The sequence below is a fragment of the Chiloscyllium plagiosum genome, unplaced genomic scaffold, assembly GCF_037043375.1.
Source record: "Chiloscyllium plagiosum isolate Xiang-an unplaced genomic scaffold, Cpla_swu_hap1 HiC_scaffold_16, whole genome shotgun sequence".
In the NCBI taxonomy this organism is placed as follows: Eukaryota; Metazoa; Chordata; class Chondrichthyes; order Orectolobiformes; family Hemiscylliidae; genus Chiloscyllium; species Chiloscyllium plagiosum.
This window is the reverse complement of record NW_028270154.1, coordinates 52178380-52190510: the sequence shown is the minus strand read 5'-3', so window position 1 is coordinate 52190510 and position 12131 is coordinate 52178380. Positions and strand designations below refer to the sequence as shown.

At 37.6% G+C, this 12131-nt stretch overlaps 1 protein-coding gene across 3 annotated transcripts in view; it reads right to left on the bottom strand.

Moving 5' to 3' along the window:
• Positions 1-12131, bottom strand: part of rnf44 (ring finger protein 44) — a 150532-nt gene that overhangs the window by 120292 nt on the left and 18109 nt on the right. For 2 of the 3 annotated variants that reach the window (XR_006313614.2, XM_043703738.2), the window contains exon 2: positions 11403-11479. Coding sequence is in view for 2 of the 3 variants with exons in the window: in XM_043703738.2 (XP_043559673.1) it covers positions 11403-11479 (77 nt within the window). In the remaining variant the exon portion in view is untranslated. The remainder of the gene's footprint in view (positions 1-11402; positions 11480-12131) is intronic. The other variant, XM_043703739.2, reaches the window with a different exon arrangement.

Here is a 12131-nt window from a genome sequence, read left to right as displayed (position 1 = left end):
TGCCCACTGTACTACGTGCAGCCTTTAATATTAGTGGGAAGTCCATGTTTTCAGGTCTTAAAACTACTTCTGTTTTTAACAATTCTGGTGTTAGAATGTACAATGTTACTGGACGGGGAACTGATAAAACAGGATTTGTTCTCCATCAAACTCTTATTAATTTGGTATTTCAAAAGGCACTGAAGGCTATTTTTTGAAATATGCAAGATACTTCCCATTTTGTGACATGCTGTGTTAGTGGGTGAAACATACTCACAATTATGCATTTGGAACCTGACCTACATAGATACCAAATTCGCCAGCTTTCCTACTGTCAACACACTGTTATGGAGCAAATGCTCCCATGGTCAAAATAGGTCATCTTATTCAATCTGAAATGTCTAAACTCAAGGTCTATACTCAGCCTCTCTAGCAGGAATGACCAGATGAAACGCCAAGACAGTTAATTTTCTGCCACCTCTCTGAACCTTGGGAGCACCAAGGCCTGTGGTAGAGCTGTGTTGCTGTTCTGCTGATACGTATTAATCCAGTAGAGATCTGGAAGCAGAATGATGAGAACTTCTCATCTTCATGATTCAGACTCACTGGTTAGTGTACTGCCCAAACTGCTCTAACAGAGGTAATTTATTCTTCTGACAAATGTAGCAGTCCCTCAAATTAAATGGCAAAAGGTGAATAAGGGCTGATTTGTTTTCTCAGTGTATTCAGAAAACAATGCTGACCAGCAACTGAAAGCTGGTTTCTAACATTTGCACAGCCAAATGGTACAACATAGGCCAAAAAAACAAATACAGCAAGCTTCTCTGAGCACTCACTGAATTTAGCAGTGATTAGCTGATACAAATCAGATCAGCTCTGCTCCAGGTTTGAACCCTGATTTACTGAGTTAGACGATGTCAGCCAGATTAACAGTAGGAAAATTACAGTTACACTCAAAGTCATACAGCACAGAAAGAGACCCTCGGTCCAACTCATCCGCACTGGCCAAATATCCTGAACTGAACCAGTCCCATTTGCCAGCATTTGGCCCATTTCCCTCTAAACCCTTTCTATTCATGCACTCATCCAGATGTCTTTTAAATGTTGTACCAGCTTCCACCACGCCTTCTGCCAGCTCATTCCACAAACACATCACCTTCTCCGTGAAAAAGTTGCCCCTCTGACCCCTGCTAAAGCCGCCTTCTCTGAACTTAAACTTATGCCGTCTGGTTTTGGACTCCCCTAGTCTGGAAAAAACCTTTGCTATTTACCCTATCCATGCCACTCATGATTTTATAAATCTCTATGAAGGTCACCCATCAGCCTCCAATGCTCCAGGGAAAGTCCAGGTGGGGGAGTAAACCAGGGTTTTTGGTTTTTAATAATTCACCAGGACCTCATGCTGCAAGTGCACAAATGTATACTTTAGATCAAGGTTATAATAAGTCTCAAATTCAGCAAATTTAGATTGAGTACGGGAGAATGTCTATAATCCATGGAACTCTACTTTGAAATAGAGAGGAGCAAACAAAGAGGGAAAAAGCAGGAAAAGTAATGTTAAGATCAAAATAATAAAAGGAGAATAAATCTTGGTCAGAAAGGTAATGCATCATGAGAAATTTAAGAACAAGTAGCCTTTATTTGCAAACAAGTGCTGCTGGTTAATAATTAACTATTTACAGTTCTTCCAAGGGAAACCAATAAAAATAAAAAGAAATGCAGAGTGTCAATTGCTGTTTTGACAGACCTGCTCCATTTAATAATACTACAGTTACAAAATAGATTTTTTCCACAGTATAATTGATGGAAATATTAGCAGATAACAAATTTCCTTTGCAAATGACAGACTTCAAGGTTAAAAGTCAAAGTTGAAGAATGGAAAGATAATAAGTCTCTGTACTGCAATTGCAGCCATGGAACAACTGGCATAGGGCTGAATGCAACTGAGAATGAAAAGCATTACTCAAAGAGTCGCATAGGAAGAAAGGATTTTGTTTCATGGGACACCTGCACAGGATTTCAGGAAAAGTGAGAACTGTTAAATTCAGATGGGTCCCGTTCACCAAGATTCAGATCAATGTTCTGGAAATAGAGACAAAAAAACTGCAAATGCTGGAATCTAAGGTAGACAAGCAGGAGGCTGGGAGAACAGCATGCCAGGATTACACTGGAAACGTCCCAGCCCCTCCCCCTCCCTTCCATTCCTACCGGAGTCATCCCTCCTATTGATCAACTAGGCCATATCCTCTACCTGTCCCCATCCTGCAACCACCACCCCCCCCCCCCCCCCCACAGCTCCCTTTATCTGCAGCTCCCCTTACACCCATCCCAAGTCCTGAAGAAGGGTTAAACCAGAAATGTCAACTTCTCCACCTCCTGATGCTGTCTGAAAACCTGTATAGACCAGTCTGTGGATCGATCTTCAAATGCCAGTTGGACAGAGGGATTTGGTAATGCAAGCTTTAATAGAAATCTAAAGAGAAAAGTTCATTTTAAAAATTGGTTCATGAGACCTGTGTTGCTGACAAGGCCAGCAATTTGTTATCCAAAGTGTTTACAATGCATCACCCTGAAACCCAGCAATGCCTGTAGACAACTAAATGATAGTCTTGACAATTTCAGAGAGCACCTCAGGTCAACTACATTGCTGTGGTTCTGGAGTTGTAGGTTGGCTCAACCAGACAAGCATATCAGATTTCCTTCTTTAAAAGGGCATTAGTGAAGCAGTCACCAGTAGAGACTACTTGGTAAAGCTACTACTATTGTGGGATTTCATTGTGCATGACTGGAACATTCTTCGTAACACCTGGTTTATCAGTCCAGTTTCCAATGCAAACTGAATAAGTAAAACCATGTAGTAAAGATGTAAATGAACAGAGATTTTAATACTCATGGTGCAAAAGCAAATAAGGTACATACAAAGAGTAATTTTCCAAATATTCTTAACAAGATAGATGAACCATTGTTTCAGATAATTAAATTGCATTGATTTAATCATTACTGAGATGTGGTAACATGGAGACCAAATTTGGAAAATAAATATTCCAGAGTTACAATATTTCAAAAAGTGAATGTGGCCATCTTTGATTAAGAAGTATTACAGTAATAATCAAGATGGTGTAATTTCTTCAAAAGACTGTGGAATCTAATTGTTTTTAAGAATACTTGAAAAGAATAAATGCTGGCAAATTGGACCAGATCAATTTTACATATCTAATCGGTGCTGAATGAGTTAGACCAAAGGGTCTGTTTTGTGCCGTATAACTATGACTCTATAAAAGTTTGCAGCAACTGCAAAAGATCAAGAAATTTCCTTGGATAGTAAGAGCTGTTGGTGGGTCTGACCTGATAATCCTTTGTCTGGGAGCAGTTCCAGCTGGGAGGAAGTATGGTCAGACAAGAAGCAGAGCATCAGTCACAATGCAGAGCTACCAGAGGGTGAAGGCAGTCTCCACACAGATGAAGTGATCAAAGAGCAACATATTGTGAAAACGTGGACCAATATGAATGCTTATGATTGCATTTTCATTCAAAGTGAAGTATACATTTACATTTGAAGCATCTTTTGCCTGCAAATCCACGTGCAATTTGTATTGGCTCCATATTAAAGTAAACAAAGAATGGAATTTTGTTGGCAACCTCTTCATTTGAGGGTCACTGTGGGTATTTTGGTTTATGATTTCCCCATTGGTATTATATCAACAAACATATGGAAAAGGAGGGAGGAATAGCTTTGATAATCAAGGATGACAAAGAATTGAGAAAGAAAGGATTTCAGCTTGAAAGATCAAGAAATACAAAATCAGTATTGATGTAGACTCGAAATAAAAACAGTCTGAAAACTTGGAGAAGTTATAGAATTGGATAGAACATTAATCAAGAAATAATTGGAATTTAAAATAAAGCCATAATTATGAGGGGTCGAGATGAATGAAATTGGCAAAGATAGCCTGCAGATGAATTTGAAGAAACCTTTTGACAATTTCGTAGAACTATAGGAATCAAGTTATTTAGATCAATGTTGTGAGAGGAGGCAAGTTTGATTAGTAATTTCATAGTAACAGCTACTCTGATCTCAGTGACTCAGCAAGGTTCTGTCAACAGCATCTTGCAGTCTTGTGACCTCAACTATTTGATAGTGTGGAACAAGGGCAGTAGATGCTTGGGAACAACTGCAAGCTCCACTCTAAGTTTTTGGATGTAGGTTTGCTTGCTGAACTGAAAGGCTCATTTCCAGATATTTTGTTATCTTACTAGGTAACATCTTCAGTGGACCTCAGGCAAAGCAAAGCTAAAAATTCCTGCTTTCTATTAATATGTTTGGGTTGGTGATGTCATTTTCTGTGATGATGTCATTTCCTGTGAAGTCACTTCCTGTTCCTCAGGAAGGTAGGTAACGAAATGTCTGGAAATGAACCTTGCAGCTCAGCGAGCAAACCTACATCCAAAACCTCAATCTAAGCTACAAATCTTCTCAAAACTCCCCTCTAAGTCACATACCATCCAGACTTGGAATTATATTGCCATTCCATTACACCCGATGAATCAAAATTGTAGTGCTCTCTTCTGAACAGGACTGTGTATATACTTCTCTTACAGGGATGGCTACAGTTCAGAAGGCAGCCCAAGAACATCTCTTTTAGAGGGCAATTAGGGATAGGCAATAAAATGCTGCGCTAGCTAGTGAAAGCACACACTGTATAAGTAAATTTTTAAAAAGTCATAACGTTAATGAATTCCTCCATTTGATGGTGGAATACTCCTGCTTCAAACAAGAACCTCAAACAAAGACAATAAGGTAGGCTTGAGCGGAGACCGATGTATGCTACACTTGTTTAGAAAAAAAACTAGAAGTTAAGGCAGAAAATTAACAATGGGAAGTATATATAGGCACTATTCAAACTGTTCAACAAAAGTATGTTCAATTAAAGAACAAAAACTCTTGAGAAAGATCTGTTCATGGCTTACCAAGGAAATTAAAAATATTAATTAATGAAAATAAATGGGTAACAATATTGGAAATCATAGTAAGTATTAAGATTGGGAGTGTTTGGAAGCCAGCAAGTCTACCAAAAAAAAATGATTAGCAGGGAAGAAAATGGAAGTAAACCAGCCTGAAATATAAAAGACAAAGACAAATTGGAAGTGCTTTCACAAGCATATAACAAGTACAATAGCTAAGGTAAACATTCATCCATGACAGGCAGAGTAGCACAAAATTACAGAAAATGAGGAAACAGCAAGATGCTGAACAAATTTACATAAAACAAAAGAACTGTGGATGCTGGAGATCTGAAACAAGCATAAACAGAAATTGTTGGAGAAACTCAATTCCTCCAGAATTACATATCTAGCTCTGAAGAACAGTAACAGGACTCGAAATGTTGACTCTGCTCTCTCCCCCGATGAACAAACGTGTCTGTGTTCACAGTACAAGACACATTATATTCTAGATATAGAGGGTAAGCAAGGAACTAATAAAAGAGTGAGGAACTGAACAGAATTCATATCAGAGGAAACAAAATTAGACAATATTAAGGGACTAAAAGCTGATAAATCCCCAGGACTTGATGGCCAATCCTAGGGTACTAAAATAGATTGTTGCAGAGTTAGTGGATCATAGTTATGAATTTACAAAATTCTCCAGATTTTAGAATGGTTGCAGCAGATTGAAAAAGTTGGCAAATGTAAACCTCTTATTCAAGAATGGAGGGAGTGAGAGAGAAAAAAAAGAGAAATTCTTTTTAGCAATTAGATTTTCTTGAGAACTCAGCTAGTAGGAAAGATAAAGATGAACTGGGAAATGGAGAGTACTTGGATTTCCAAAATTCAAGAAAATACGACAAGATTAATACCAAATAATGACTTGGTAGGGAGCAACACTTTTGCAATTATTTCATGGTATGTCGACATTGCTGGCAAGCCAACATTTTTGTTGCTCATTCCCGACTGACCTTAAAGGCCACTGTGAGCTTCATACTTGAACCACAGCAGTTTATTGGTAAAAATTTTGACTGTGAAGGAATAGCAATATTGTTCCAGGTCAGCGCTGGTTATGACTGGAGTGAAATTTACAGGTTGTGGTGTTCCACAAGACTGTTGCTCTTGTCTTCTAGGTTGGAGAATCATAAGTTTGGAAAGTGACGCCAAAGGGCACTTGGCAAGTTTCTGTTATAAATTACATATGTGGCACACACTGTAGCCATTGTTCATCTGTGGAAGAACTGAAAGGTTAAGTTGGCAGATGGTGCTCAAGCAGTCTGCTTTGTTGTAGCTGGTGTCAAGCTTCTTGAATGTTGTTGAAGTTGCACTCAGCCAGGTAAGTGGGCGGCATGGTAGCTCAGTGGTTAGCACTGTTGCCTCACAGCACCAGGGACCCGGGTTCAATTCCAGCCTCAGGTGACTGTCTGTGTGGAGTTTGCACATTCTCCCTGTGTCTGCGTGGGTTTCCTCCGTGTCCAAAGATGTGCAGGTCAGGTGAATTGGCCATGCTATTAGGTGTATTAGTCAGAGGGACATGGGTCTGAGTGGGTTATTCTTCGGAGGGTCAGTGTGGACTGGTTGGGCCGAAGGGCCTATTTAAACACTGTAGGGAATCTAATCTAATCAAACTCTTGACTTGAGCCTTCTGGACAAACTTTGTGCGAATCCAGAAGTGAGGTACTTGATGAAGAATTCCCAGCTTCTGAACTATTCTTGTAGCCATCACACTTAAGGTTGGTCCAGTTGAGGTTTTAAGAGAGTGGTAACCCTTAAGGTATTGACAGTGCATCTTTCAACAATAGTAATACAATTGAATATAATGTTGAAATGATTAGATCCTCACCTGCCAGAGATAATCATTGCCTGGCACTTGTGTAGTTAGAATGTTACTTGCCACTTAAGTTTGAATGTTGTTTAGGTCATGCTGCATATTGACATGGATTGCTTCAATATTTGAGGAGTCATAAATGGCAGTGATCATAATGCAATCTACAGCGAACACTCCCTCGTGGTGGGAGAAGAGGTCTTGTTGAAGCAGCCAAAAATTATTGATCCAAGGACCCATCCATGAGGAATGCATGTAGTGATGTTCTGAGGCTGTGATGATTGGACTCCAATAACCGCAATGACCTTTGTTATGCATGACTCCAATAAGTGGCCCCCAGACCTGCCCCCAGACCACCAATTCTCATTGACGCTAGTTTTACTCAGCCTCGTCACACCAACTCAGTCAAATTACGCCTTGGCACCAAGGGCAGTTGCTCTCACTTCACTTTGATTTCAGCCCTGACAGAATTAAACCAAGTATCAGCAAGTAAGTTATCACTGTGCAAATGGTCATACCGTTGATAACACACTCCATCACTTTGCTGCTGTTCAAGAGTTAATTGCTAGGTGGCAAATGACTGGTTTGATTTTTCCTGCATTGTGCATAGGTCATACATGGGCAATTTGCCACATTGTCGGGTCAATGGTGTTGCCACTGTACTGCAACAGTTTGGCTGGAGGCATGACAATTCTGAGCATAAAGCTTCAGTACTATTATTGCCACAATGTTGTCAGGATCCAGTACCTGGCAATATCCAGTGCCTTCATCCACTTGCTGATGTCACAATGTAAATTAATCAAATTGGCCGTTTAGCTTTTGTGACGCTGGAGAGCTTGGGGGGGTGGTACAGGTGGATTATCCACTCAGTACATCTGGGTGAAAACAGTTGCAAGTGTTTCAGCCTTGTTTTTTGCATTAAAGTCCTGTTTCACTGATCATTAAGGATGTGGATATTCGAGGAGCCTCCTCTTCTGATTAGTTGTTTAATTGTCCACCACCATCCATGAGTGGACTGCAGAACTTGATCTGATGTGTTAATTTCAGGATTTCTTAGCTCTATCACATGTTGCTTCTGGTAAGTGGGATGTAGTTTCACTAAGTTAAGAGCTCACTTGCATTGATATCTTGGTTTGATGGAATGGTAGAGCTAGGGTTATGCAGTGCTCTGAGGTTTCAGATTGTAACTGATACAATTCCACTATTGCTGATGGCCCACAGTGCCAAATAAAACCCAGATTTAAGTTGTTAAATCTCTTCTCAATGTATCCCATCCAGCATAATACAATGGAGAGCATCCCGAATGCGAAGATAGGATTTTGTTTCCACATGGACTATGCAGTTGTCACTCCTAGCATCATGAACATATGCAGCCAGGACAGGTAGGTTAACAAGGACAAAAAAAAATAAAATTAGCAGAAAGCTCTTCAAACCTGCTCCAATTTAGGAAGGTTTTCGCTTTCATTCTTTCCCTCACCTCTGCAGCAATCCCAGTCTAGATGTGTTAGCAACCAGAGTTCAAAGATTTAAAGTAGCACACAAAACTGAAAAGATAAAGGAGAAGGGAGAAGAAGAATTTTGTTTGCCACACAGGGGGGTTATTAAAATCTTGAATACATGTCCTTAGAAGATGAATGACTTTAGATTCCATGGAAAACATGAAAAGTTAATTGGACATGAACTTGAAGATTATTTTGCTAGATTTAAATTACAAAACTACAGTTTGTAATTAAATTGGATAACCCTTTCAAAGAGCTGGCCAATGGCCAATGCTTGGTAGGATTCTATGAAAAGTTTTAATAATTATTCATCGATGGATCTATTTTAAAAATCAAAATTCTGCACTTATGAAAAAATGTGAAAAGAGAACCAGTTACAAGGATGATTGATGGAGTTGAAAATAGGGTAATCAAAAATAACTAACAAAAGAGATTAATGCTTAATTATTAAATTGCAAGCTTTGTTGGTTTAGCTCATTTTAAAAAGTGAAAAATCACTCAGCATCTTTTGACACTGAGACAAATATTTATTTTTGCAGATGTAATGCCTCTTTATAACCAAGAGAGTATGCTGAATAAACTGAGGCCAAGTGCCTACTATATATTCCCCCAGCAGTCTTTGGAGGGCACAACATTTCATATCAAGGCAATCATGCATTGTGCAGCTCATAATGTTTTTAATTTTTATTCATACTCATCATTAGATGAGTTTCACATGAAGAGCGAGAAAAAGCACCAAGTTCTAAAAGGATTTGAATATGGATCCTTTTAAACTTTAAGTTTGTGTCAATACAGTCACCACCCACTTAAACTTCAAAATGAGGAAACTGGCTGGTCCATTAGTATGGCACAAAGGTCCTTTCATCATTAGATCCAAGATTTGATTTCAGTCGAGATTAATAGAGTGAAAGTTTCATTGCTCTACCCAGTAAGAGTTTAGTGACAGTTAGCTAGTTTCAACTCAAGCTCGAGATTACATCACACAATACGTATATAAAACAAAAGTTCCCAGAACACACACTGGAGATCCATACTGAAATTCATAGCAAATTGAATTTTTTTGCAAAAGAAATTGTTGCTCCGAGATTGGTATTAAGACAAAGGTAATGACGAGACTGAATATCAGTCATTGTGTTTCATTCTATCCAATTTTATTCTCCTTTCATATATCACCATTGGCCTCTCCTTTTGTGTATCATCATTTTTATCTTCACAGGCATAAATCAGTTGGGAACAGTGTGTGTGTTAAAAGGTACTTTAATAATGCAAGTTGGCACTGAAAGATTAAATTGTTGCACGATTTGTCCAGTCCCGATAGTTCTCATATTGATATTGTATTCTTGCTGGTTTTTGTAATGCTACCAGATTATCACGACACAATGTGAAGTTCTAAAATGAATAAACATTGCTCTTTTCCCAAATACAGCTGCCAATATACTTAAATCTAGTGAGTTATTTAATTATTAAGTTTTGACCCATATTAAAAAAAAGCTGTGTCTAGCAACTGCTAATTGTGTTCCATGTTGCCACTGAGAGACCAATGTTTAATCTGGCTGTCAAGATGTTGGCCTATTGACAAAACCTAATAAATTACTCTCAGTGGTGGAAGCTTCTATCAAATGATGCATTGTTAATAAATTGTGACCCGATAACATTGGCCTCAAAATTATCATTGAATTGAATTGATAATTTTTTGGCTTTTGTCATGCAAATACTGTTTGCATCTTCAGTGATTCTGATGTTCATTAATTCCCAACACTTTCCCAGCACTGTTAATATACAACAGGTGCAGGGTAGTAAAATCCTCAGTATCCTGGCAATGTCCCATGGAACAGATTTGAAACCACCAGTTGTTTGAACCAGATAACATACCAAACTGTGTGTGTATATATATATATATTTATTTTTAATATATATATACACATAAACATATACACACACACATACACACACACATATACACACATATATATATATATATACACACACATACATATATACATACATATATATATTATAGACCCAATGATTTGAAAATAAATATACCCAAAATTAATTTTTAACTATACTAATCAAATATTACAGATGAAAATAATTCTTCATAAGAGTATAGAATGGCTAGATGGTATTTAAACTTTAAAGTGTATTTATTTGATACATATGATGCAGATAGACTCAGTCATTACAAATTTATGAAATGGGAGCAGAAGTAGACTATTTGGGTTTCAAATTTCTTATTCCCATCGACGTCAATAATCCTTGATTCCCCAGCCTCTCAAAAATCTATCCACATCTGTCTTAAAAATATTCAATGACCCTTTTCCCTCCACATTTTGAGGTAACATTGTCTCAGTCATACTTAAATATATAGCATTCTATGCAAGTTTTGTTACATCCCACCCAATTTTATTCTCTTTTCATATATGTCCATTGATCTCCCTTTTATACAAATTCTGATTAATTAATTTCCATTTTTGTCTGCACATGCCTGTGTAAAGCAAATTTTGACTGACCTCCACCTCCAAATTAACAGATGTCTCATTCCTACATGCAGTAACTCCATTAGTAATGTGCGTACAGTGAATTACAATGAGGTTTGTAAAGGTTCCTTTGCATCAGGATTTGAATGATAAAACAAGTATGAACATTCCTTCGTGTGAATTGTTCAACCCTGTTTCATCCTGGTGGTTTGCAGATTAATAAGTTAGAGATTTGCCTTATTACAGGGTTTGAGAATGGAATATAAAGTACTTATTTTTAAATTATTATTATAAATACAGTTGTTACAAAAAGGCAAAACTCCAGAGAAGAAGAATCAGAGGGGATTATGGGGTTGGGTGGTATCTTGCAGCCAGCACTGCATTAAAAGTAAGCTTGATGATTTATCATTATTCCTACAAATTGCATATTTCCCTTGATTAGTGTTTGGACAGCAAAGTTTGTCAAGTGCTGTATTTAAAGGATGACTCAAATAATAATTATTAGACCACAACATCAAGCTACTGCACATTTAACAAAAGCTACACAATTTAGTTTCCCCACACACCTGAAAACATGATTTATTAATGGCAGTTATAATAATGGACATGGCCTAAAATGTATTCTGAAGCACCTACCTTGTTGTCACCTTCCTCATTACAATTATAAGTGTGCAGGCTTGCCTGGTACTGAAAAGATGAATTCAGCTCTCCTGCTTAAAGAAAATAAAAGATAATAAATGAGAAATGAAAAAGCTTCTAATGAATTTAAATAATTCTGTTTAAAAGCAGTTGAGCATTCTAGTTGTATAATTAAATAAAAAAGTTCTGATGTTTTCACACCAAGTGGTAACACACTTCAGAATATATCTGGCAATGATTTTAATATATTTTGTTTTGAAAGATGAACAACTTTAATCGTGCAATTTTTAAAAACTTTTGGTATTATTTAGCGGAACTCATCAATTTCAGATCAATCACAATTACAACCTGCTAGGATTTTCTTCCTTAAGTGAACATCCCAGCAGGCAAGTGATTACAGCAGAGCCAGAGTCATTTGGCAAATATCCCATCATTTCAATTATAACAGAATTTCAGATGACTGCCTTTTCAATATCTTTCACTCTTACACCTCTCACTCACTCTCTGAAAAGATTTCAATGTATTCATCGTCTAGAACATGATGCAAGTCGACAAACACCATTAATCAACATGTAACTAGTTAAGGAAACAACATAGTTAGTTGACAGATCTGAAAAAAATGTATGCATACCTGGATTTGGAATGATTGGGTGATTTAAAATACATATGCCAAATTTCTAACATTACAATAGGTGTCAAAAATTGGATGCAAAAACTTGCACCTCA